General features: G+C 37.9%; 1 protein-coding gene across 1 annotated transcript in view; it reads right to left on the minus strand.

Annotated features, from left to right (window-relative positions):
• Positions 1–27429, minus strand: part of RNF17 (ring finger protein 17) — a 43815-nt gene extending 16386 nt beyond the window's left edge. Inside the window, exons 1-22 of the mRNA XM_051779158.1 lie at positions 27348–27429; positions 24116–24197; positions 23386–23477; positions 22663–22721; positions 21638–21693; positions 20226–20325; positions 19063–19143; positions 17584–17681; positions 16591–16762; positions 15178–15254; positions 12873–12947; positions 11970–12061; positions 10170–10331; positions 9069–9258; positions 8464–8629; positions 7199–7389; positions 6541–6679; positions 5925–6072; positions 5104–5219; positions 4514–4634; positions 3616–3733; positions 186–407 (exon numbers count right to left, since the gene is read on the minus strand). Of these exons, the coding sequence (XP_051635118.1) occupies positions 186–407; positions 3616–3733; positions 4514–4634; positions 5104–5219; positions 5925–6072; positions 6541–6679; positions 7199–7389; positions 8464–8629; positions 9069–9258; positions 10170–10331; positions 11970–12061; positions 12873–12947; positions 15178–15254; positions 16591–16762; positions 17584–17681; positions 19063–19143; positions 20226–20325; positions 21638–21693; positions 22663–22721; positions 23386–23477; positions 24116–24197; positions 27348–27414 (2624 nt within the window). The 5' untranslated portion in view covers positions 27415–27429. The remainder of the gene's footprint in view (positions 1–185; positions 408–3615; positions 3734–4513; positions 4635–5103; positions 5220–5924; positions 6073–6540; positions 6680–7198; positions 7390–8463; positions 8630–9068; positions 9259–10169; positions 10332–11969; positions 12062–12872; positions 12948–15177; positions 15255–16590; positions 16763–17583; positions 17682–19062; positions 19144–20225; positions 20326–21637; positions 21694–22662; positions 22722–23385; positions 23478–24115; positions 24198–27347) is intronic.
• Between the last annotated feature and the right edge of the window lie 461 nt (positions 27430–27890).

The raw sequence follows: 27890 nt of genomic DNA on the forward strand, positions 1-27890 counted from the left end.
ATTAAAACTGATTAGCGCCAACTTGTCTTTTGTTCCTATGCTTTCCTCAACAAAGCAACATAAGTCAGCAGCCTTCAAAAAGTACAGTGTCAAATGCAACTCTATTCAGAATTTGTTCTAACTATACCTCACCACTCTGTAGTAAGAACATCTTAACACAAGAGAGGTTCTTTGAATTTTAGTACCTTTTCAGTACACTTTCTGATGACAATAATTGTACAAAAATTTTACTAGGAGACACAATGTGACTAATTCTCCCATGTATCTCTTTGTTAGAAATCAATCTGAAATGTCCTTCATCCACAGGTTCCATGTCTATAGGATTTAAAACTTCCGAGCTTTTAGGATTTTCTTCCAGAGGATCATCCCATATTTCTTTGGGCCCTACTGCAGTACTTCTGGTGTACCTGTAAAGAGCACAAAATAATTAGAATGGAAAGTTTAAACACATTTTAAACAAAGTGAAAATCGCTCGATAATCCCATTTTGACATGACAAGAATCATAACTTTAAAAAGCAGAAAAAAATCCCAACAAAACACAAACATTTATAAATGCTATCTATGAAACTCTCATGATAGTAACGGGTTTTTTTCTCCTTTGGAAGGTTTCATTGCACGTTTTCGTGTCACATGGAAACACTATGCATTCCAGGCTGCCAGTGAAAGCTGAACCCTAATGTTTGTGTTTGGCTTAAAAGATATCAAATTACCAGGATCATGCTTCTCTAAAGCAATGTTGTCTCTGAGTAAAAGCTGCAACATGCAACTCCTACAATGTGTAAATATTCCTTTCAGAAGTAAGGAATATTAACATTAGCAAAACATTTACCTTTCTAGCATTCCCTAAGGATAAAAATACAACATTAACTGGTACTAGCACTTCCCTAAGTAGAGTGTTAGATGAAATACAGTCATGGCAATACTTTGACGAAAACTTGTTTAAATTATGTGGATTGGATAAAATAAAGCCCAGCAGCAATCAAGAGTTGCCTGCTGTGTATTTTGAACCACAGCCTACCTTAGTACAAGTCTGCATGGATTATGCCACCTAGAGACTGTAACAGACTGCAGTCTGAAGAAACATCGTTTAATGCAAAAGAACTGGTTTCTTGCAAATATCACTGACTGAAGGAGACAGCAAGCCTGAGTTTAACTGCTGGCCATTACTGGGCCTCTGAGAGGAAATTATTTTCTCTTTTCAGAGACCTAACTACCTGTCTTCTCCTTCAGGAGAAGAAAGCGAAGTGCTCTGTCAGAGAGCAAATTCCTTTGTATTTAAGTATTGAACCCTCCACTACATCGGTAGTTTACGCACATCTTCCTGATGCAGGTATTTGGAAACTGCTGGGTAAAACAGTTAACTTGCAGAACCAGGAAAGAAATGCACACCATAGCTCAGAAATATGCTTACCTTGTGAACAACTAGTCTGAACCATGAAATGCACAGAGACAATCTGCCACAGAGAGTTCTCCCAAGTGGAATACATGTTACATGCCTTACAACCCCCTTTCTAGTAACTCCACAACAGCATTATAATTGCAGATTCATCAGGAAAAAGACTATCAATTTGGAATGGATTTCAGACTCCAAGGTTTCATTCTGGAATTCTGTATGGTCTACCTCCTATCCCAACACAAGAGTAAGGTCAATGATGTTTGCCTATCAACAAGTCAGCTTTAAAAGAGAGCACTGTGTTCTCCTGCTTACATTATGCTAGTTTAGAGGAGACTTGGGTATCCCTCAACTGCATTAAACACAGAAGGTAGTCATACCACAAGTGTGACTCTAAATGACCTACAGTAGGTTTACATTATCCGGTCTTGCCTTTTTGTAGACATTCATCTTCACAAATGGGAAATTCAGTGAGAAAGAGTGACAAATGATCTCTGAACAGCTAGATACCCACACACACTGGAAAACAAAGCGAGCCAGAAGTCCCCACAAACCACCCCTTTGCCCCTGCTCCCCAACAGGAACATAATTCCAACCAAAAAACATGGTGCACTGGGTGTTATGTTGGTAGCTGGGAACAGGGGCTGAAGGGGTGACCTGTGACAGGAGAGGCCATGTGCTGCTCCATGGCAGACTCAGCTCTGCAACACCCCCTCCACAGGGCAGGGCTGAGCACTTTCTCCAGTGAAGTTGATGGCACTGCTAATTTAATGAAGAGCAGAAAACACCAAGGAGAGAGAGAGGAGGAACTGAAGAGACAACATAGGGAACCCCAAGATCCTAAGAACAGAAAGTATTTTGTGAGGCAAGAGGCCCACTCCTGAGGGACAGAGGCCTGTAGAGGGTCCATGCTGAAGCACAGGACAAAAAGAAGGAAGGAGCAACACTGATAAACTGCTGTGCCCTGAACCCAACCCCCTGCACTGCTCACTGCCTCCCTGAAGAGACTGAGTGTAGCCTGAGTGTAGGAGGGGGACAAGAGGTGTTTGGAGTAAATATGATCCAGGGGAAGGGGGAGGGTAGGTGCTATAGATGTTTGTCTTTTGTGTACCAATGCCTGAATCAGAAATCAAACAATTATGCTAATTAGTAATAACTAGTTAAATTAATGCTGTTATGCCTACAACAGTACTTGGTAAGCAATTTCTCTGCCTTCATTTTGACCCGTGAGTTTTCTTGCTCCCGCTTCTTTCATTTTCTCCCCAGTCAAATCAAAGGAGAAGTGCATAAGTGACAAAAAAAAAAAATCAACATCAGTCAAGTTACCAGTGTTACACAGCAACTTATGTTAAAATGATATACACTTGATTGAAGGCTGGAAGCAGCCACCTAAGTATAGATGCAACACAACAAAATACCTTAGAGACAGTGACAAAACAACTCGGTTGTTCAGGTTTAAATAAAGCTGCTTAACTCTACAAAAATCTTACTAAAAACTGTGGCTGTGACAAATACAAGAATTAAGTGTTACTACGATTCAGTTGTATTTCTGAGTTGAGAGATGAAAACCCACTTATATGCTTCCTCCTGAAAAAAGCAAATACAGGAATTTCCTTCTGGAATAAAAACTTCCTTTGAACAATCTATTTCCATCAGTATTCGAACATTTTTAATGGAAGAATAATCGTAGATTTTCATGATTACAGCCCAGGGATTATATCTATAAAAAGCCAGCAATTTAAATGCAGCAGTGTTATATCCTTATGAGCCTCATTATCCCCAACACACTTCCCAACTCTTCCTGTCACTACCATAGCTGAAGAAACACCTGAATGTTTTTTAGTAACAGACCTTCCAAAGAGATGACTTACCTTAGGTGCAGGTTACAAACACATTTCTTTTCTTACTACAGGGGAATGGGAACCTTAACAATGAACACTTTGGGAAGATCTGGCACTTAAGGACAGTACAAGTACGACAAAAACATTTAATCTCCAACTTTTCAATCAATTACAACTTCAACACATTATGTTAGTCAAGACTTAGTCTGAGAATTCAACTATCAAGCTGCAGACTTACACTCTAACTCACACCAGATAAATGGGATTTGTAAATTCAATTATCACAAATGTGGTAAATTCCAGGAACTGGAGGTGACATACAGAGGCCAGTAATTTTGATACACAAATTTGGTATTTCTAAATACTTTAAGTGTATTTACCCAGGTATGTAGGATGCTAGGTCTTCTTCAACTAGCTGGCAGTTAATACTAAACTTTCTCCCATTATTAGAAGAGGAATTGAAGAGTTCAACAGATAAGATGCTGTTATCTAAAATTTCTGTGAATTAATAATATAAACATAGTTAGTGCCAATTAGTGACAGTATAAAAACTACTTGTCGTTTTAGAGGTACAATAAATGGTACTAGAAGACAAAATTTTGTAAAATTACATTTGATATATAAAATAATTAATTCTGAACATCCACAATATGTAGAGGTACATATCTAAAATTCACTGAAAATACAACAATCACTACAAAATACTGTTGTACAAAGAAACCAACTGCTACATTTAATTCCATTTATGCTATGAGTTCCAAACCAACATTCCACAGGGGCTGAAAAGTAACAAGCTGCATGTGAACAATAAACAGTATTAAGAAAAATCCTACTAAGGCATGTATGTTATCTGAAATTCCTTTTTTTCTGGGGGCAATGTTTTAGAGGGGTAGCATTCACACTTCCAGCTACCAATGATGTTAGGAAGTGTCAAGAATAGCTAGTACTTATGGAAACAAGCCTATCTGAATGCACTAGAATACCCTTATCATAGCTAGTACTTATGGAAACAAGCCTATCTGAATGCACTAGAATACCCTTATCACCTAATGCTGGCGAGGTGTGTAAGAGAAGACAAACAGAGCTTTTGCCAGAAGTTGTATCTGTTACATCTCCCCCAGTTAGTTCACGTTTAGACATACTCACTCCAGGGTACCTCCAACATGTATGAACATAAGCATTTCAAATAAATACTATTTTAAATATTAAAGTGCATGTTTCTACATTTAAGTCAACTTAATAATATGTAAAGAAAGATTAATACTCTTGATAACTTACCAATTACCGAACACAGCATAAGTTTATCTTCAGTAATTTCTTCAAATCTTCTCTTGGCTTCTCTGTTCCACTCATTTGTCCCTTTAAAAGGCTCAATACAAGCCAGCCTACACCTGACTGCCTGAGGAATAACCCAAAATTATGCATCCAATATCACATATGTATCAGGACCATCTCATTACAACTGAATCACAGACTTTGCTTTGCACTCATACAAGACTGCATGACCTTGGCTTCTGGTTCCACGTTACCACTACATGCTTTAGTAGCAGTAACTCTTCCCAGTAGCTGAGCATGAACCTCAAATTCAGATACATGCTTGCTGAAATAGAAAGAGCTTACTTCTCCTTGCCTTATCAATGCTTACTTGCAACACGATAAAGCTGCAAAAGCAACCTCATTTCTGATACTCTTACCTTCTGAATGCTTGACTTTCCTATCCTGTGTTCATTCATGTTTCAAAGAATTCTAAATCCTTAGAAGTTATTTTATTTAAAAAGCAAAGATGTACACCCAAAACATATTAAGTCAGTCACATCATAAACCCCAGCAAAATTTTGAGTGCTTAATCCAGGCAAGCACTTATTTACCTTTTCTGGAAAGCTTAGGAACTCCTCTTTTACTCTGCGTATGTCTTTATGAGGTAAGTTAGCAGTGTTGCCGTAGTCAACATACTTTACTGTAACTTCTTGACAACTTGGCAGCCCTTCAAGAAAAATAACCCAAGTTACTAGAACAAAAAAATAGTTATCTGATGCAAGTTAAAGTACGAGAATTTCAGAGCAAAACTGAAATTTCCCACTATATTATCATTCACACAGTATAATAGTTGAATATAAAATTTTCTTTAAGGGCCAGCCATTTCAGGTTCCTGAAGTGACAGTGTTGGCATTTTGGTCCCCTAACACCTAACCTCTCTATGAGACACTGGCACACTAAACACACGCCCAGTAGACATGTAAGCATACAGACATGCCATGTTACCCATACAGGCAACACAGAGGTCAGCATAAGCACATCCCCCCCCCCATACCCTTTGGAATTACTATAGAGAATTACTAACCAACACTACATACACTCATGGGCTTGGCTATAATAGCCAAATCTGTAGTTCAAACTGTAATAGTTAAGTGAAATATTATTTGAAATAATTATATCGTAGAATTTCAACAGTCTCTAGAAAATAAAGTATACTGCTTCTTTTTATTTAAAAAAAAAAGCAGATGTATAACCAGTCTATTAATAGCAAAAGAATATGAATTAATACTGTTGACTTTATGAACCTGTTAGTACCAGAATCCTTAGGAAAAACAATGGCTATTTGTTACTGTTTACATCCAGTGTGTGACTCCGATTTAGCTGCACAACTGATTTTGCAACCCAGCATTAGAGTGAAAGATCAATACCTCACCTACAATCTGTGCTCTGTACCAATTCCCATCCTCTTGTTTTGCAATACAAGCTTGGCCTTCAACTGGGCAGAAAATTTCTGAGTCTTCTCCACAGTCATGTTTATGTAACTCCTGAATTTTCTCTGGAAAAGATTCCAGGTTCTCTCTCTAAAATAAAATAAAACCCCAAAACATATATACATACCTGATGTTCTTTTTTCATTTTTGCTCTTCAAAGGGATATTTTTTTTTCTAGTAGTGTACTTTCTCGTCTTCCTCACAAAATTAAAAAGTGGTTCTGAATACATGAAGTGAATTAAAGAGCCTAACAATTGCTGAGTATTGCCCTGTTCAATCACCATTCTAAACAGTAAAACACTACATACACACATAGGAATTAACCATGTAACATAATTGGCAAAAAATGTCAACTTTCTGGGATTCTAAGAACTTCTGGAATTAACCTAGGACCAAACTAGGATTGCAGGAATTAATATTATCTGTTAATTCTAGGAATCCTAACACTGAGTGACAGAACTTAATGGAAGTTACAGCTTATTTAGTGGGGACTACAAGTAGCTCAACATTAAAATGTCTGTTTGGTTTTATTTAAAAAGACTTTATTTCTAAACTTACCAACCGGAGGTAGAAATCACTTGGACTATTAATGTGACAAACTACTACAAAGACTTCTTCTCCTTCTTTTGGAATATTAGGTGGACTGTAGTGCAAGATGGTATTATTTTCTAATTGACTGGGAAGCTGTAGTCTAAACCTAAAGTAAACAAAATGAAATCTGGAATAAATTCAGTTAAAATTAACCGAGAAGAAACCCTTTTATATTCATAAAAAAAACCACAAAATGGTCTTATAAAAGTAACTTGATTCATGTTTATATCTATAGCTTAAACTTTCCTTCTTGAAGTTGGTACAGTCCATTATCTCTATCTTGTCCCATCACAAATGTAACATATAAAGAATGATATATGATATATGGCAGCTGGCTCCTAAAATGGGATGCAGTAGTGTACTATTTACATTGTAAAAGAAAATAAAGTAAAAGGTGAGATTCCATTACATATTGACAAACCATTTTCTTTCAGATTTCCTCAAAAGAAAAAGCAATTAAAACTGAGGAATACAAATGCAGTAAAAAATTATCTCCCACTGCTCCAGCCATCATAACTAGTTATGCTCAAAATAAACAATGACCTTTCCCTGTGTGCTTCACTTTGCAAGCATTATTCCATTATCAATTATGGCACAGAAGCATAAACTAAAGGAAAACACGTACCTTGCCAAATCTAAGAAAACTAATGCATCCTTCAGAGACACTGGTATGTTACTGCTTGTTTCACTGAATGGAGGTTTTCTCAAATCCACAATGAGAACACCATCCTCTTCTCTAAATACGATCATTGAAACAACTTTATTATTTACCAGTTCTAAAAATTTTTTCTTTGCTTCCTCTCCCCAACCTTCACCCTGTGTTACAAAGAAAAAGTTATGAAGATGTTAGAGAATGTTAAAACAAAAAATACAAATAGCAATTAAAAATAAAATACAAGTAAGAAGGCACAGATGAAATATTGAACACAGTTAGACTGTCTAGTCTGTAGTCAGGACAGCACTAAATAGAATTCTTTATGATGGATTAATAAGTGTATTTAACTGTATAAAACTGAGTCAGATCAAAAGGCTCCAGTTTCCAGCATGTTTCCTCCGAAGATTCAAGTTTTAATCCCCTCTGGTTGTTCTGATAGATCAACTAGAGTTGTCTTATGCTCTTTCATTTCACAACTTACATTTCTACTCTCCCAATTCATGTGAAAGGTTATTATCTTCTTATGTCTTTACATAAATGTACAATATACTTTAGGCAATTTACACATTCCTCCTCTCCACAACATCCTGGGTGATGTTTTGTCTACCTCAAAGCCTGTCAGAATTTATTTCTCTGGGATCAAGTTAATGCATTTCTCATTTGATACTGCAAGTCTGAGACTTTTAGGTGTGAAGAAAATGAAAATAATGCTGCAATATATATCCTTTTCTTTGTAATGGAATAAAGACTGACAGTACTTTACTTGTTATTATACTGAAAGAGAACAACCCCTTTTCAATAGGTGGCAAAAAATTTTAATTAAGAAAAGGACAATCAATCCCTGAAAAGATTCTCTTAAAAATTCTGAAGCCATTCCTTCTCTGGATGATTTTTGTAAGTTACTACTTGCATACCATTATCAGATAGACATGAAATAAAAGTATCAGTTCTGGAATTTGTTTTTAAGTTTGACAAAAGAACATGTCTAAATTAAGACTGGTGAGATTTAAGCCCAAAACATGTATTTGTAAACCCAGAGGCTTTTTAAGACAAGACTGCTATAAGCTCGTTTCCTTTCCAACAAAAGCAATGCAACCCATCTATTTACATCTGTACTCTTAAATTTAATTCTGTTTATAGTGGAATAAAGTAATTTTAAATTATATATTTAAGTTCTTTAGTATAAATCTTAAGGAAAAAAAGCTCCTGAAATACTTCAAGCGGCTTGTACTTACTGTATTTTTGGGAACAACATCCTTCAATGAACACCGTACTGCCAAAGGAGGAACAGCTGCAAGTTCTGCCTCAATACGCTGATCAGACTTCCTTACAAACAGACAAATGTCATCTGTTTCAATAGTTTGCAGAGCAGCAGGATCAGGCCTTTCAGTGGGATCATATCTAATGTTCAATGGGAATAAATGCAGTACGAACTTAAAAAAAAAAATCAAACCCGACACCTGAAAAGCCCCAAACCAAACCCCAGATTCACAACAGAGGTCATTATTGCAGCACTTGGCATAATGTTATGTCAATGAAACAGAACTAGAAAGTCTCAATGAAATAATTTTTTTCTTTAAGCATTGAGGACTCACATGCTCTCTTTTACAACACAAGCCTAAGTTAAATATTTCAATGTATGAAGGCTGGTACACTTGTGTAATTAAATACACTGTCACTTTTTCTGTGGGAAATATGTACATAAAGGATATTAGTGTCATTTGGGTATCTGGTTATCTGTGTGAAGCTGAGGAAGGACTTGTTTCTCAGTAGAGATCTTCCTGAGTAACAACAGCTAAGGACAACAACTGCAGACAAAAACCTCCCTCTGGAAACATACCCTGAGAAAGTTAAAACTATAGAGCTTCCAACATCAATCAGGAATACTTTCAGCAATGCAACATCACACACTTTGTATCTTATTGGACCACAAGACTTCCTCTGATTTTTACTTTCTAGGGGAATTAGTTCAGTGATAGTTCCGCGGCACCACATTCCAGTTTCCTTACTCTTAATAAAAGTTCTAGCACCTATATGGAAGCAAATAAAAAGGGCTAAATTAAGTATTTTTAAGTATTTCACACTAGAATTATTACTACAGTTATGCATAATATTCCATTGTTCCCATTCTCCACACACATAGTAAAAGTGCTATTGTTAAAATAAAGACAGACAGTAAAAACCTTGTCTCGAGAGCCACTAGAAATTCCCTCCACCTTCATTCATACAGTGTTCATAAGGCTAGGAAGTGTTTGGTTTGTATTAAAAAGTCATTTCTGGCAAACTTTCTTTACCTCTTAGTAAAGTGGCAAAAAACCATTGATATATGAAGTTATGATATACTTTTCATCAGTTTTCTAAAGACATTCTAGAAGTGGGCAACATTATCAACATGTGGATTAGAAAATAATTTTAGTGATTTAGCAACGTATTATTATCTTTCATTTTTACTCCTAGAATGGTTTCTATTCAGTGAATTTAAAAAAAAAAATCATATCCACTAGAAGGGAATGTTGCTTGCACGATAGAAAGCTGATTTACTGAGATAATTAAAGAATTAGGCTCATCATTACAAGCTGTATACTGACAAAGCTACCAGTTAACCATTGCCATCTAATGCTGGAAAACATGAAGTTCACAGCCAGGTGTTTCAACTGCTCTGGTTACTCAACACACTCAGTTTGTTGAGGTTGAGAAGAACTGTAGTTTTTTTTAATTCTACTGGTTTTGTTCATAGGTTTTAATAAAAGCCTACTTTACCAAATCACGTGTACAATGTTTCTCTAAAACAATTAATTGTAGATTCCAGAACATATAAGGACTGCTTTACTATGTAAAGGGGCAGAGGAGAGGAGAATAAAAAAAGGAGCATGATACTAAGGAATGCATACTGCAGGGTAGTATTTTAAGCCATGAAGACCTTTAAAAATTAACCATTTACCTAGTTCCAAAATGTCTGAAGGCCAGAGATACGAACTCCTATTACAACAGAAGTTTTCCAATTTCTTCTCCAAAGCCAAAGCTTCTTTCCTCTGTGAGTATCTCCGAACATAGAAATGGCTTGGATTTATAACATGGCTTACCAACACTAATTCTGTCAAACCTGAGTAAGACATAAAACAAGTTATCAAACACCCTCCAAGTGACTCCAACAGGTATCATGAGACATACAATTTGGGTGATGTTGCATTAATCACAACAACATTACCTCAAACAGATTTTAACCTGACAAGTCTGCTCACACTTGTTTCAAACTATTAGCATGTTTGCTTTCTGATGAAATTGCTCTTTTGAACTACCTCCCTCATACTACCCTGCAAAACAAAAGGCTTCTGTCACTGCACACAAAGTGGTAGCCTGAATTTAAGTAGGTAATTCAGAGTTTGTATTCCAACAGAGAAATAGAAAGTTTCTAGAAAGCAAATTAGAGATTAAGACTGTTACTTTTAAGAATAGGTATAGAGACTTTTGTACAGTTAATCAGTGTTAATGTATGAAGATCAGGGAATGGCCTAAAGCTAGCAAAGAGATGACCCTATGTAAGGCAGTACTCCTGACTAAGCATCCAAATCCTTTGTACTGCAGGTACCTCCATCTACTGGTGATACAAAAGGCAGATTTCTCTTCATGAAGCTACTCAGAGGTCAGAGGGTTAATGGGTCAGAGGGTTTTAGAAGCCAGCAACCTAATTCTTACAAGAGTATTTTACACCACAAAGCTTCCTGCAAAGGGTGGACATCATAATCTAAATTCAATGTCAGCTGCATGACTGATCAGGGCACACCAGACACATAGATCTGCAGCATCCTTGAGCACTGCCACCTCTGTGCCTATCTCTGAACTCTTAACAAATCATGGGCAAACGACTATAAAGAGTATGGCACCTGAAACCCTCTGAGCAGGTATGTAGGACTGTGCTTCCAAGTTTAGGAAATGCAGCCTCCAGAACAGGTGCAAGATCACTCCTGGGTTTTTCTACTGGATAAGATGGTATCTGAATAAAACATCTGAATGACTTCAAAGATTTCACCAATAGGTACACAAACTGTTCTGGATCACCTGTGGTCACCATCTCTGATGATGCAATGAGTCACTTATCTCGTCTTACATGTAAAATCATAAAATCATTATGGTTGGAAAAGACCTCTAACACCCTGAGCACATTCTGGACACCAGCCTGGTAGGTTCTGCTGGACTCACTCTAATAGGACAGTGATTTTTCAGTACTCCATTGTCCAATACTGGACACAATAATCCAGGTTCAGTCCCCCAAGAGCGTAAGGGAGGGGAAAGATCCCTCCATGGACCTGTTAGCTACACTCTAACTAGTACAGTCTAGGGAAAACCTGACAAGCTGAGGAACCTAATTGTTACTGAAAGCTAACGTAGGACAATGGCCTGGGAGAAGACTCAGTAAGCTGAGAGAACTGATGGAAAAGAATTCTCCAGGAGCCAATGTCAGAAACTCTGAGGGGGACTGCAACCACAAGTCAAAAAGAATCATCAAGGCACATACTGGAACTCATGAGCCCTCTGAGAGAAACTGTGAGCAAGTTTTCACTAAGCTAAACAGGAGGACAAAAACAAAAATAGGTCTTTGCTCAAAGGAACTGAAACAGACATCATTAAAGAATTTGTATGAGCCAAATGTAACTACAAACACACAACATAATACAAGACACAAAAATAACATCATGCTTGGCAATGGAACATTGAAAGCATCAGGTATTAAGAAACTTGCCTTCCAAGTCATCTTCAAGTATTTCTTCTATTATGACATCAGGCATTTCTTCTTGGTCATCAAGGATAAACGTGTCTCGCCCATTATCTTCGCTATATTTGGGAAAAATTTTATTTAAAGACAAATTAATATAATTCAGTCTGTTTCCAGAAAAGTACGAGTCAAAGCAGAGGTTTTATCAAGAACACATCGCTATGTTAAGAAAACACCTCAAAAGAGCTGCTAAGAATAAACTGCATTTAGTTTTTGAATACCAAGACAACAAAAACAGTGACATGATCTCTGAAACCTAAAAAGAACTGGCACAGACACAGCACATATTCTCAGGCACAGTTCAACTGCATGAGCTAGCCCTGTTTAGATGATCAGAAAGCACAAGTACAAATACAAACTATTTGATAAAATGTTAATAGTGTACAGATACTCTTCATCCTAATCTGTAAAACTTTCAAATATTAGAGTATGCAATAAGCCTTTCTTAACATAATCAGTTTTATCTACAACAGTCCTCACAGCAACTCTATTTTCAAGTTTTTGTCGAAGACAGAAAAAATAAAGGGGACTAATAAAATAAAAGGTCTTTTCCAACCTAAGTGATTCTATGACTGTATTATTACACGACAAGCAAATCTGAAAATCACTCAGCATAAAAAAAATGTGGACAACTTAAGTGATACAGCAAAACATACTTGGTTGAAACTCAAGAAAAAACAAAGTGGCAGAACTGAAACACAAATTGGACTAACTGGAACGCTGACCTAAGCATCTAAAGTTTCACTTTGATTCAGTATACTCTTAGAATTCCATAAGCATTTTTTTTAATTTAGTCTCCAATAAATACTTGGTCATTAGAAGAACAAGTAAGTTACTGTACCTATCCTCTTTTATAAGAAAAATACTTACTTCTCTGTCATTCCACATTTAATCTTGCCCAAATTTTCCAGTGAAGACATAATCTCGTAACTGTTCAGGAACAGGCTCAAGAGAAGAGAACAAGTATTACAGAAGGTGACATGAATACCTAAGTCACTCTGACAGTTTGAGATCTATGGTATTTTTCAGAACAGTAAGAGATTAATTACATACTCCATTTTATTTCTTCCACTCCTATGAACAACAGATTTGGCTGCTCATTTATCTTCACATTCATACTTCAAAATTCTCTTGCCTTTTGCATCCTCCCTCATGCACAAAGTACTGCAACATTCACTTACTGTTTTCACACTTATACTCAGTTTAGTTCAATAAATTATACTGCACAGAGAAAAAGAATTTTCTTTTCTTCCTGAATGAAACCATAACTAAAGTCCAAAATGTATGTTTCTGTTTATTGTTACACTAATAACTATTTTCTTGATCACTGAAAAGTGGCAAAGTCTTTACACTTAGGTTAAGAGAACTGTAAATATAATTTCAATTAAATCCTTAGCTTTGCTGTCCAGTTTTAAAAACTGACAGTTTATAAAAACTGAAGTGTAAACAGTATTGAACAGCCATCTGTGCTTCTCTCACACTGCCCCTTCAGGAATGCACTGCACCTACTCTTTGTTCTACAACGTTTTATGTCTACAGAATGCGCCTCAACTTCTGTGCACCTCCTAGTTGTGATTTTTAATGCCTCTGGTGTTATTTTGGAGTGGCACAAGGTATGCAAGACCTTTATATTCATCCTTCATCAGGTCCCCTGTTTGGCTGAAGTTCTTAAAAAGTTAACCAATGCAGAAAGATGGGATTTTGTAGTGTTTTAGTTTTCTTCTAAGTTGGGACAGTTTGCCATTGTGCATTTAAACAGGCTTCTGTGAAATTCTGATTCAATGACATTGTGTTCTAAGTAGTGACTTGGTAGATAAGGCCTAAGTTTGGTAAAAGACCATTTTCAAGACTGCTTTATCCATATTCTAACTGAAGAACTCAACTAATGTGACAGGAGTCATCTTAATTTTTGTCTAGCATTGGAAAAACCTTCCCAGGGAAGTGGATGAGTCACCATCCCTGGAGGCATTTGGCTGAGAGGAGAAGGCATTAGGGAAGACCTTATAGCACCTTCCCGAAGGAATCACACACAGATTTTCTGATAAGGGCTGTTGCACTCAGACAAGGGTAATCGTTTAAAACTAAGAGAACATAGATTCATACTAGACGTAAATTTTTTTTACAGCAAGAGTGGGTAAACACCGAACAGGTTGCCCAGAGAGGTGGTAGATGCCACATCCCTGGAAAGGTCCAAGGTCAGGAGGGATGGGGCTCTGAGCAACGTGATCTCATTCAGGATGTCCTTGCTTGCTGGAAGATGTTTGGACTACATGACCTTTAAAAGGCCTCTTCCAACCCAAACCATTGTGTGATTTAAAAGACATGCAGACCTTATACTTAGGAACACAGTAAAGGTGAACTTGGTAGTGGTTAGGTTAATGGTTGGACTCAGTGATCTTAGGTGTCTTTTCCAACCTAAATGATTCTAGGATTGTATAACTGCTCATGCATGCAAGTAATCAACTTTGAGCAACGTTTGCCTGCGCCAGTCAGAATCTGATGGCACACCCTCACTGTATTCCCCAGAGTGATTCCACATCCTGACTTATAACAGGATCCCAAAAATGTTCCAAACTAGCACCATCTTTATTCTTCACTGTTTGCAAATGTGGCCTTTACTGCAGCACTCTGACCAGCCTTATGATCAAAAGCTGCATAAGGTCAGGTGTACCACAGTTATGACCTATTTTCTTACTCACTTCTGGAATAGAAATATCTGTCACTTCCAATGAGGGCTGCATGGCAACTGGGATTTTCCACAAATTTCTTCAGACATCAGTACCCCAAAAAGCATATAAATGTTCCCTAAAGGTCAGAAACTGAGTACTTAAAAAAAAAATAATTAAGCCATTATTCCCCCAATTTATTTCTACTTATAATGGAAGGAGAAAGTTTTTTTAAAGTGGCAGAAGTCTGTCAAGAATTTTTAAAATGCATGTCTATTTGTTTACAGGGCAGCAAATCACATGTGCTTTCTCCCTGATGCTTCAGATGAAGGCTATTCCATATTGTTAGTTAGGAGTTTATACTGATGTCTGAAGTAGTAGCTTTTCAGTAAACTGCAACTGAAGAAGTGCAATTTCTGCTGTTTAACTGTTGCATGAACAGTTTTTGTAATTAAGATAACTGGTGCATCCTTTTGCCCCCCAATATATCTCCTGCTTCAGTCATTTACCTTGAAAATATTTTTTCCTTCAAACTCTTCACTCTTGAGAGCTCAGCCTCAACTGGCAACTTTAAGTCATAAATAACCTGAAATTATGAAATACAATCTTAGGTTCCACTACACAGAAAACAGATTACACAGATTCTCATGACCTACAACATGACAAAGTCAGAACATGACACCTTTAATTTTATGGAAAAAAATCCCAAGAGTTTAGCTGATAGCCAACTCTCCAATAGATCTTCTTACCTTGCCAAGAATTAATGGCTGGTATGCTGTAATGTTAGCATGTAAACAGAAGTAGAAATCAGACATTCCTTTTGTTTCAACAGGAAGAAAGTGATTTCTAAGTAAGAAGACAGGCCTATGGGAGGACAGTGGCAGGTGCCAGTTCAAAAAAAAAAATCACACTGGTTAAGATGGAAGAAATGACAGGAAAGGAAAAAAAAGGAAGGATTAGACTTCTGGGTTAGGTGAGAGACTCACTTTCTTCACATGGAAAATGATGAATGGATGCAGGGCATGTGACTTTGAAAAGCACACTTCTTCAAAGACTAATGAGACCAATTATTCATTCTTTCTCTCAATATAAGAGCTATAAAGGCTGCAAATTAAATAACTGTGTGGTACATTTTGAAAGAACAGAGGGAGTTATTTTATATATACCTCATTTTAAATAGTAAAATGTGAATCTCACTGCCATGACATATGAACACATACATATAATAAAACACATACATGAACACAGCCATGCACACTGCCACAAGCTTTACAAAGGCATTCAAGGAGGTATGGCACAAGCTTATGACAGAACGTGATGATGTTTATTCAGTGTAGTGACCCTGATGTATCCTAGTGATTCTAAGATTGTTAACCTTCAACTTCCCATACTCACTAAATGCTCGGTTTCTTAGATGCTTCCCCAAGCATCTTCTCCTCTCTGCTGTCAGAGACAGGAGACTTCACAGGATGGATCTTTGGTCTGATACAGTATGGCAGGTAGCATGGGCTTCTATGAACAGCAGATATGATGGGAAGGAAGAATGAAAGTAAAGGCCTGGGACCAAGAAGATCAAGAAAGTGTGGCTATTAATTCTGGAGTAGTTCTCTGAGAAGGTTTGAGAGCTCTGGAATGGAAAAGGTTTGAGAGACTTCTGAACATCACCCTTTCACTGATCAGTACTGTGTCACAGTTTGCCTGTCCTCCCCCTCCATCTACTGTTTTAGACAGCAAGCTCTTCAAGACAAGAACCACCTTTTTTGCATCACATCAGTCACCAGATGCGTAAAAGTGGAGTAAGAATACAATACTGCAAAAACATCAGTACTAAAGTCAGCAAATCGAGATCACAGACACTTTCAATCCAATTTTGAATGAATTCCTTGAAAATAAATTATTTCACAGTACAAGAATGTAAGTACCTGAGCGAGATCACAACAGTTTCTTAGAGAATGTGAGAGTTTTAACTCCTTCACAGTCCTAATGGCACCAATCAAGTGCTTTTTCTTCTCTTCAATGACCTCTTTAGCTTTTGCAATACTAGCACTGTAGTCGTTGATGTTCTCCATCAATTCTGCAAACAATTTCCTTTTCCTGTATTAAAAACATTACTTTTCAGAATTTAATATGCACTCAGTTGTACAGATTCAAACGAACTGTAACACACAACTACCAGTCATAACACAACACAAAGTGGATACATCTCACACATCCGGATCCTCTTCCCCAAATAGTGGAAAGCAGAAGCATGGCAAACACACTCCACAACTGGAGGAACAACAAAAGTTAAGAGTTCACACTGAAAAGTCACTTTTCTAGAGAAATATTTTTTTATCAAATGTCAGAAGCACTCTCCCATTTAAGGCTCCTGATATTTCCAAACACATTGAGTTGAAAACTAAACAACTGGATTTTACAATTCAGTCCATTAAGATACCAGATCCCCTGCTCGAAGGCTCTTCTTGTAACCTAAGCTTTGACATCTCTCTCTTCCTTAAATCTGAAGATACAAATATTTTTGAAAACAAACAAACGAAGTGTCCTTCGGCTTCTATCAGCTTGAAAATTTGCAGAAAGTGAATTGAAAAAACCAAAGTTATTCCTGCTGTTAAACTGATCCTCCACTAATGACAGTATTAAAAAACCTTCAAAATTGAGCTTTTTAAGAAAATTAACATTATGACTATTTTTTCTTAAAGAGTAGAGTCTGCATAAGTTAAGTGTTTTCCAACCATGCAAACCAGCTCCAAGATGCCACAACGAAAGGGCAAAAAATACTGCGCAAAAATTAAACCCAGGTATTATGAAATAATGGCACAAGAGACTAAAATTTTAAGAATTCTTCTACCTGAATTAGAAACAGGTTCTTGATAAAAGTAGCTCACCCATGCCAAACTACAAAACTAGATTACTACCTTGAGAGCAGAGTAATAAGTTCATCAAGAGTTCTATCTGCAGCTTCTGTAACTTTGTCTCTTTCGTGCTTCACTTTCAACTCCAAGCATTCCAGCATCTGTTTTGTTCAATATGATAAAACATGCATTTATTATTTCATTATTCATGATTTTACTCTCACATGACTTTTTTTAAAATTCAGGACAGAAGCAATGAATAGTAAGATGGTGATTAATACTCCACAGAAAGAGTGACACTTAACCTGCTTACAGTTCATTACAGCCCTTTGTTTTCTCTAATTTCAAGTCAGCTGGCACTGTTTGGAACCTCCTCAACTGAAGCCTTTAGGTCTATGAGGCAAGAAACAGGAAGGCCTTGGGCCCACTGCCTCACTGTCCTTATTTGACATTCAAGCATAGCACCATGCACAAATAACTAGCACGCTGAGATTTCTAGTTTTTTAAAACCCACTGTGAGCATAAAGTGAAAATAAAATAAAAAATTCCACCTCTGGTTAAACATCAGTTTTGTCCCTATAGCTACATTTAAAGAAAAGACTATGGAAAAAGATATGCAACACTGCTTTGGCAATTCCAATCTTTGTTGAAAAGCTGTTGCAAGACCACTGTTGTACCCATGAGTTATTATATTAGAGCTGCTGAAACAGTACATTTTTACAAGATACTATTAGTATATCAGTATGAATTCAATATAGCTTTGCTTAACAGACAGATTGGCCACTGCAATGAAGTAAGTTAGAAAGGGAATGGAGAACAAGCTTTAAAGCATGATTACTAGAACTAAGCTTTTGAATCATTAAATACTTATATACCCGTGTATCTTACAATACAAATAAAATGTAAATAAGTGGCAAACACAGAACTGCAAGTTTTGCTACAGTACATTTAAAAAGAGTTAAAGTTTAAATAATTATCATTGATGAAGCTCAAAAGTTACTCAAAATCTAGTAACAGCATTATCTGGTATTTTAGGATTCTTCCTATGTTTTATACTGTGCATAAAAATGTATTACTTGATTTACATGTTTTTGCATATTCTGTCCATTATCTTTTTTACTCCTGTTGCCCATATAATTTCTTTTCTGCCTTTAAATCCAGAAAAAAGCACAGCAGAAGCAGAAAGCTAGCATAGTTGCTAGAGCAAAAACAAATGCTGAATTTAACCCTGATCCAAGGAAATACAAACTTAGTATTTAAAGACTGGCTTCATATGGTTCTGCTAAATATTCATATTGACATATTAACTTTAAATTATCCTGTGTACTCCTTTACAGACTACTCCTCTAAGCTATGGCCTGGAGTTTAAGGCTGTATATTCACAGAAATAGCATGAACAGTTGAAGGACAAAAGAGATACCTAAACAAAAGCAGTAAAAGCACATTTAAATAGCATGTTGACGTGTGACTACTCGTAACAAAAACCTTCAATAAAGGATATGATTTAATATTTCATGATTTATTTACGTGATTTTCACCCACCTTCTCTGCTTCATGGAAGTGGCCAAGATTACAAACAGCTATGCACAAAGCTTCCTCAATATCTTGTCCAGTGTTGTTCTCCTGAGGAAAGATTTGCTAATGAACACAAAGTTGCTTGTATGACTAAAAGACAAGATGGTTTGTAACCATTTGCCATTCTGATAGAGGCAACTGTGGGTGACTGATGTGTGTTAGTACTCTGAGCAGGTCTATAGTGGCCAACAGGCACAAAATACTTAGCTCACCTCAATTTCACTGAGAACATTTACACTGTAGTATTTATGGAACACATTCTAGAATTGTGTTTTAAAATACACAGTTTACTTGCACACACACACACAAAATGACAAGTACATGAAGGAAAAGCAAAATAAAATTACTAATGCAGAGGAAAGAAAACGTGGAAGACTGAAGAATGGGAATACTGCAGCCTAGAAAAAAGTGTTTAGGAATATCATCTGGGGAAAAAAAAAACCCCAAAAACATAGTAAGCTCCCAGTATTAGGTTGATGCAAGACAACCATTTTCAAATTTTAATGGGCACTATAACAAAACCACCTAAGAAACCATGACAGACATTTGCACATTATGATTCTTTCAAGGTCAGCATACAGGACAACGTCCACAGAACAAAACGTGACTGGCATTGGATGTATCATTTGTTTCCAGTTTACCCTGTCATATTAAAATATCCACAACATTAGCTCCCCTGGCCTAAACCTTCACAAACCTCATTCAGAAAGATCAGTTTAGGAAATTTAATAGAATGTTTAAAGACAGATCCCTTTGTTCAACAACCTTTTTGCCCTGAATTCTTGCCCAAAGGAGGTAGGCGTGAGCCTTGCAGCACTAAAAAAGAAGTACCAAACCCAATACTGTAAAGCCTGGGATGTGTAAGAAAAGCTAAACTCAAAATACATATTTTCACAGCCAGATGAGTAGAACTAATACTCTTCAGCTAGGATCCCATTCAGAGATTTGAGCTGCACTCATTTTGTCAAGTTATTTTAACACTGTAGCCGCACATCAGTTTGATGATAAGATGGAATAATAGCACATAACTATTAAAGGCTGCAGGGGTTTGTGTTTTAAGAAGTACTGTATTAACCATGCATATACAAATACAACAAGTGAGAATATAAGGAAATTCTGTGTTAACACACCATGTCAGCTGATGGAGTTAGAGCTGGTTCATCCTTCAGCCCACCATTTGAAGAGAACAGGTGATGAACATTTTTCTCTTCAGTATTGTGACCGAAGGGCCTGCAAAACAAAATCTTTTAAGGAAAAAAACCATGCATTTTAAATAAAATATCAAACTTTCTACAGATACTTTATATATGTATTCCAAAATTTATCATTAAATGCATTCACACCTGTTTTAGAAACAGTTGAATTCACACTGATACGCAGCAGATACCTCACTTCTCAAAACATTTGCTTTCTACTAGAATCCTCTTAGAAGTAACTATTTTTCATTTTACAATTTTTGCAAGGCTTAACAAAACCTTAATAGTTAGCAGTGATTCTTATCCTGAGTAAATGCACGTCTATTAACATTCCAGGATTAATTTTTCATTTGTTGCCCAAACCTTTTCTTTTCAGACAGTGATTGTGCTGTTAAAATCTTTAGAATACACAACAGATGATATCAAACCCGCCTACTGGCAACCTGTTAGGAAGGCTATTAAATTCAGTTGTATGATCATCCATGCTTGCTCTTCTGCAACAGCTGACAAGACTTTCACAAAAACATAAGAGCAGCCTCATTCCAGGAAGGAAGCATTGTGTTGTTCTTCCTGTGTTCATTTTGTTCCTTTTGACAGACTAAGAAGATCTCGAGAGCACTGCTGCAGACATCAACAACCATATATGAAATATTGAGTTTCTATTCCACTTTGGGCAAGGTTAGCAATGCATGCTACATGTGCCAAATTCAGAAGATAAATTTCCTACATCTTCCTTCCAGAACAGGACCTTTATGTAACAGATCTGAAAGAATTATCTGGGACTATCCTCCATTGTACAAACATTAATGTCAACAGCAACAGCAATGGAGGAAAAGACATCCAGTTTAAGACTTCTTTCAGGTTCACCTCGACTAGACAAATAAGCAAGAGAATGTAATTAGATGTGACAACACCGTAGAACATTGATAGCATGGATCTTTATACAGTTGTGACTGGTTACCTAAGCAGAAGGTGCAGTGGGATCAGCAGGGGGAGGGGGAAGGACACGTTTTAATGGTACAGTCCTTACTACCACAGCCCGGCATTTCTCTCCCCTTGAACCCTTATCAATGATTTACCACAGTGTTTAAAGCTTTCACACCTTCTCAAGGCAAACCAATTTGTTTCTTGTTGCCTCTCAATAAAACCGTATTTGTACTCAATGTCCTCCCACAGCACTAGACAACCATGCTGAGAACACATTAGTAAAGTTTAAAGAACACGTGCACACACACAAAAAAATCAGCCCAACCAAAATGTCTGCAAATGCTTACTTGGTCAAGTCCTCTCCCGGTCTGACACATGAATAGAGTCTGACACATAAAAAGAGTTCAGTAAAAGTTTACCTTGCTGCTCTTTCTGAGTTGCCACCACACAGCCCAAATTTAAAGTAAGTTCTGGTCTAGATTCAGAGAGAAAAAGGCAGTAAGTTCAAATACAGGGTTACAGCTAAGTCCCAGGAAAAAAAGTGTTCTATAAACCTGTTTTCCCGTTCAGCACCCACCCCCGCCCCTCATTTCAGTTAGACCAAGTTTCAAAACAAGAGCTATTAAATAGTGAGATCTAAGAAGTTCTAAGGAAAAAGCTTCCAAGCAGAAGTTCTGTAGCCATAAGTGCACCTTTGTAATAAATAAAAAACACTCCTAGTAAATGGAATACCGATTTCCTGTTTGCGCTTAGTATTTTTCTCACTACTAAGCAAAATTTGTAATATTGCATTACTGAACCAGACTCTACAAATTACTTTTGCAATGAAGTTTAATTGCAGGGCTTAAATGCCAAAGATTTGACTCATCTGCAGTTTGCAATAAATACTAAATCTGAATTTCATAAGACAAAAAAGTCTGGCAACACTCTAGCTTTTGCATAAATTTAAAGAAAAAGCACCTAATGTTTGTCTAAAATACAAATTTATGTGAAACAAATAGCATTAGCATGTCATAACACAGACTCACATGCATTTTACTAAATGTAGAAACAGAATTATGTTCATAATTCATGTATTAGTGGGCAAAGTGAAATTGTACTTTTTTAAAAATCTTTTAAGTCTTTATGTGGGAGCTGACAAAGTGTTCATATGCATCAGTTGCTTTCTCGTACATTGTGTGCAGACGAGGGTGGAACACAGCTGGCAACATGGGGCACTAATCAGAATTGTAAAAAAACACCTTCCTAAAGCCAGGCTTTGGACATCTCATGTGCACTACACAACAACACTGCATAATGAGAAATGCTGGGCAAGCAGGTGATCATAAAGTGTAGACCCTTAGCTCAGAGGGCACCTGAGTTGACTTTAATCACACTCAAAATCCTGTAACATCAGTATTCCAACTACATTGACTAGTGAACAGAAAGCTTTACATCAACTTACTTCTGTAGAAGAGAAACAAAAAAAGTCAGTGTCTTCATTCTTCACGTCACCATGCAATGCTGTAAAAACAAGCACAGAAAACTTCTGTAGGGCATCCTAATCCATGAGACAAGAGGAATACATGATCACAGGAGTAGTCTTCTAGATAGCATTCATCAAGTCAACACGAATCAGAGCACTGACTTTTTTACTGACAGAATTTGAAAGCTAGGAATAAAAGCCCAGATAAATAGATAGAGAAGTTATCTGGTAATCACAAGGTTGAGTTGCATGTAATGATCAGGGTATTATCTGCATCATTCGCTGTATTATGTTGCTACTACATTCAGGACAAGATAAACACAAATGAGGCAAAAAGACAAAAGCAACCACATATTCAAAAAGTGTACCTAAAGTACAGGAAAAAAATTGTTTCATAAAGAACCCATAAATACTATGTATTCAACAAAATCTTGGAGAAAAGCTACTTATGCAGAAAATCCCACAAAAATGAGGGTTTTTTTGAGAACAAACTTGTCAATAGTTTTGTCAAGAAAAACAGCAGGAGAGGAAGCAAAAGGTATTGATTGTTCTCCCTAACTACTGGAAATACATCAAATAACCAATGTGTTATTCAAAGGTGGCAGTACATCTACTACCCTTAACAGACCATATAAAATGCAAAATAATAGTGAAGAGTGCATACAAAAAACCTGCTGGAAATAAAAGATCCAAAAGCCTCACCTTCCACATTCAGAGCCTTTGACATATGACACAAATCACTGTTTCTCTGATTTGGTTCTGTAAAATCCTCTTCTAATAGCTTAGGAGATTGCCTTCAGAGGTAAAAGTAAAGATTTAAGATCATCAGGGATATCAATAAAAAAATAAATTCTGACTTTCAGCTCTCTTAGAACTAAGCTTGCCCACTTTACCAAATGACATTATGAAGAAGGTGCAGTTAACCAAACACACACACACCCCACACAACAAAAAATCTGCTATCCTCTTAACTGGAGAGGTACTTTAGCTCTACGATACTGAATACATCATACATAAAAGTAGTACTACAGCTTCTCTGTATGCAGTATTTCAGGTCACTAGAACCAGCACTAATAAATTATTATATAATCAATTTTAATTACAATAATTCTAGTTATTTAACTAAAAACAAACTGAATAGATTAACAGTGATTTAATTACTTGTAAAAGTACATTCAAATCAGTATAATGTATAAATAGCCAAGTAAGTCGTTATTCAATAAGTTGCAACTAAAATGTCTTTTTCCGTGGACCTACTACAAATGCTAGAGCTTTTCACAAACTGCGTATTTTTACTCACATACATTAAAAAAACGGACTCACTTGCAATTTTGCAGAATACAACCATTATTTTCTACATTTTCTCAATTCTATTTACTGAAAAATACACTGTAAGAACTTTTAAAGCCACTAATCTCAAAGACTCACATACCTCACAGCTTTCATTTTTCTTCTGTTAAGTTCTTTATTACTGTCATCCAACAAGTAGAATTCTTTTTTTCTATTCATGGTGTCTGACTTTGGGGGAAAGAGAAATGACAAATTCTCTACAACATAACCCAGTTCATCACTTAAGACAACATTTCAAACAATCTTTCAAATGCAACAGTGCAACAGAAGAGTGGTCTGCTTTGCACTACCCAGCTCCTCCACCCCAACCTTACCACTCCTGGTGTTCAAGCCTCCTTCCCCAGCACGTATGCTCCAAAGGATAACTTCTTACTGCAGTAACTCCATGCTGTAGAATCACACCCTGCTCGCAATCCACCACGTCTGCTAACCCCGACTCCTTTCCTTACGGACTGCTATCTGGCCACCTGGGTTTCACTTCTAGATTTACTTATACCCGGCAACTTCACCGCCTTCACCTGCCCTGTTCTCTTGTCCTACCCTCTTTTCCTTCTTTCACACCCTTTTTTTTTTTTGTTGGGTTTTTTTTTGTTTGGGTTTGTTTTGTTTTTTTTTTTTTTTGCTGCTCCGCGAGAGGTGCTCCTTCCCGCTCCCGGTCCAGGCGCCCTGCGGAGCAGGACGTACCGCGCACGGACGCTCGGAGCCGGCCGGGCCGGGGCTGCGCTGCTCCCGGCTGAGCGCGGTCAGCGAACAGGCGACCCCGCCCCTCACGCTGCCTCACGGAACCCCCCGCGCGCCAAAGCAGCCGTCCAATCGGGAGCCTTTTCAGCGCCGCCGCAGCCAATCAGGGCCGGGCGAGAGGGGAAGCGCGGCGCTTAATGGAGGCGCTGCCCGGCCTGGTCGCTCGGTGTTGTGCTGTGGGAGGAGGGGGCTTCCCTTACAGGGAGTGTGGTTCTCGGGTGCAGTGGTGTAAGTGCAGCCAGCAACCAAGTGCCACGCAGCCGCTCGCTCACTCCACCGCCAGAGGGATCGGGTAGAGAATCGGGAGGGGGAAAACGAGAAAATTCGTGCGTTTATATGCAGTTTAACGGGGAAAGCAAAACACGTGCACACGAGCAAGGCAAGGAATTAATTCAGTGCTTCCCATGGGCAGGCAGGTGTTCAGCCATCTCCAGGAGAGCAGGGCCTCGTGACACGCAGCGTTTGCTTAGGAAGACAAATGCCAGCACTCCAAACGATCGTCTTCTTTTTTCCACTTTAAATACTGAGTGTAATGTCATACAGTGTGGAATATCCCTTTGGTCAGTTGGGGTCATCTGTTCTTGCCGTGTCTCCTCCCCAGTCTCCTTGCCAGCGTGGCAATACAAAAAGCACAAAAGGCCTCAACTCTGTCTAAGCACTGCTCAGCCATAACAAAAACATTTCTATATTATTAACGCTCAGTTCAGCACAAATCCAAAACAGCCCCATGCCAGCCATACTGGTGAAGGAAATCAACTCTACCTCAGCCAAAACCAGCACACTGGGCTAAAAGCCATTAAGTTCATGCTTTGGGCTTGCTTTATTCTACGTGCATTTCCATTACTTGCAGAATAAGTAAGAGATGTTTTTGGAGTGTTTTACCACTTGTGTTTTGGTTGTTGTAAATGTAGCATGATACTCTTTAGCTATCTGTTTAATCACTTAGTAAAAAACGGCTAAGTTTTAAAACTAGAAATGCGTGGATTTTCCCCTGTTGATATCCAGGTGTTATAAACATAAATTTCTTGTCGGTAGAATTGCCTTGTTAAGGCTGAGGGTTTGACACACTTAAAGGATCTCAGACCCAGGAGAAGGTTAACAAAGCTTGGGGAGAAGGATGTACCACTGACAAGTGGACACAGGGAATGCAGAATTCACAAGCCACAAGGACATTTGGCAGAACTCCCCAAAAAAAGAAGAAACTAATAAAGGCAACTCAGCAATTGTGCAGGAATCAGCTGCAACTGGGAAAAGCATAATTCCAGTAGGGGGAGATTTCAACCATGACTCAGTGCCCACCAACTCAGCAAACCCACCAACTCAAGAGAAGAGAGTGACTGAGCATGCGGACTAATGGGCATGAGAAGAGAGAGAATGATTTAACCAGTAGAAGGTAGAATGCTAATCAGTAACAATGATGTATGTAGCTTGAAGCCGATAAACCCTGATTTATTTCTTTGCTGAAATGTATAAATGATGTAAAGTTTTTATGATTGCCAGCCTTTTGTGGGCTACCACTCAGCGTCCTGCTTTGCGCAGACTAGAATAAAGAAATAGAAATACCTCATCTTGGTGTGTAAATTGTTGTGACACTTCAGGCAGCAAGCCTGTATTTAGACACACTGCAACTTTTAGACCCATGCCAAGTCATGAACTAGACCAGCTTTCCAAGAAACAAGTTTACTAACAAAACCCAGTTTATTCACGTTTTTGCACTTTTTACGCAGTAATACTAGGATCTACTTTGCATCTATAATTTTAAATGTACTGAGTGCTTATTACATGTTTATTGACTCAGATAACAAGGTAGAGTTTGACAGGTTACACAAACCCTGCTCAAGGTTTTCTTAATAGCAGGGAGTACTGTAGTTGGTGTGGCCAAGGCAAACAGTCACTGCGAAGAAAAGAGCCAAAAGAGGAGAGTCTTGTCTGCTGAAAAGGCAGGAGAAGAATTTCGGGTGTAACGGGTAAGAAAGCATGAAGAAAATAGGAGTAAAGTTTAAAAATTATGCAATTTTATGGAGCTAGGCCCTCATCTGCTTTTTGGTAAAACACCCAAATCAGACAAACTTGCGTTGGTTTTGTTTATCTACACTTGAATGTGCCTGCTTTGTGAGGGCTGGAACTTTCCAGACCTTATCCTCATACTGATTCAGCGTGTAAATAATGTACCTCAGAAAGGAACAAATGAACCATCTCTCTCTGTCCTATAAGAGCTAAACCTCCTTCTCCTTATTCTGTTAATATCAGTCATCTTTCTTCTCAGATTCTCCAACCAGTTTTTGCAATGAAGAGATTTTTTTCAAAATGTATTTAGCTTTGGAAATTGCTTCTTTTACTTCCAAGTTGAGGAAAGGCTTATGCATCCAAAATTTTATCTTAATCTTCCTTGTTCTGTGTTAATTCCCCCATAAAATTTAACTCATAAACAGTTTCTTAGGAACATAACGAGTACAGCTGAGGGGTAGAATGTGGGGTGGTTGATGGCAGACCTGTTGTGGACGTAGCAGGGAAAGGGAAATGATAGGAAGGTTTGTCTCGGTTAGAGTTCTGAATGTAATTTTAAACGTTACCGATGTTTCTTAATTTTATCTGGTGCTGTTCGAAGTGCGAGGCTCTGTGAGAGTCGGTGTGTCTCATGTGAGTCCCCACGAGGTGGCAGCATGGCCTTACCCTGGGTGGGCCTCAGCCGCGGCACCAGCTTTGGACGTGGTAAAGACGGCGTTTGAAAGATACCGCTGAATAGAGGGGTGTCTTTTGTGTGAGCGCTGCCGTTATGTTTTAAAATCGTGGTCAAATGCGGTTTGAAAACGTGTGTTGGATTACAACGACCCCACGCAGCGCTACAGGCTGGGGGAAGAGTGGCTGAAAAGCTGCTCGGAGGAAAATGACCTGGGGGTGCTGAACATGAGCCAGCAGTGCCCAGGTGGCCAAGAAAGACAATGACATCCTGGCCAGTATCAGCAATAGTGTGGCCAGCAGGACCAGGGCAGTGATTGTCCCTCTGTACTCGACCCCGGTGAGGCCACACCTTGAATCCTGTGTTCGATTGTGGGCCCCTCATGACAAGGAAGACATCGAGATGCTGGAGCGTATCCAGAGAAGGGCAGCAGAGC

The sequence above is a fragment of the Manacus candei genome, unplaced genomic scaffold (genome assembly GCF_025592945.1).
Source record: "Manacus candei isolate 608988 ecotype Guabito, Panama unplaced genomic scaffold, ASM2559294v1 h1tg000014l, whole genome shotgun sequence".
Classification (NCBI taxonomy): Eukaryota; Metazoa; Chordata; class Aves; order Passeriformes; family Pipridae; genus Manacus; species Manacus candei.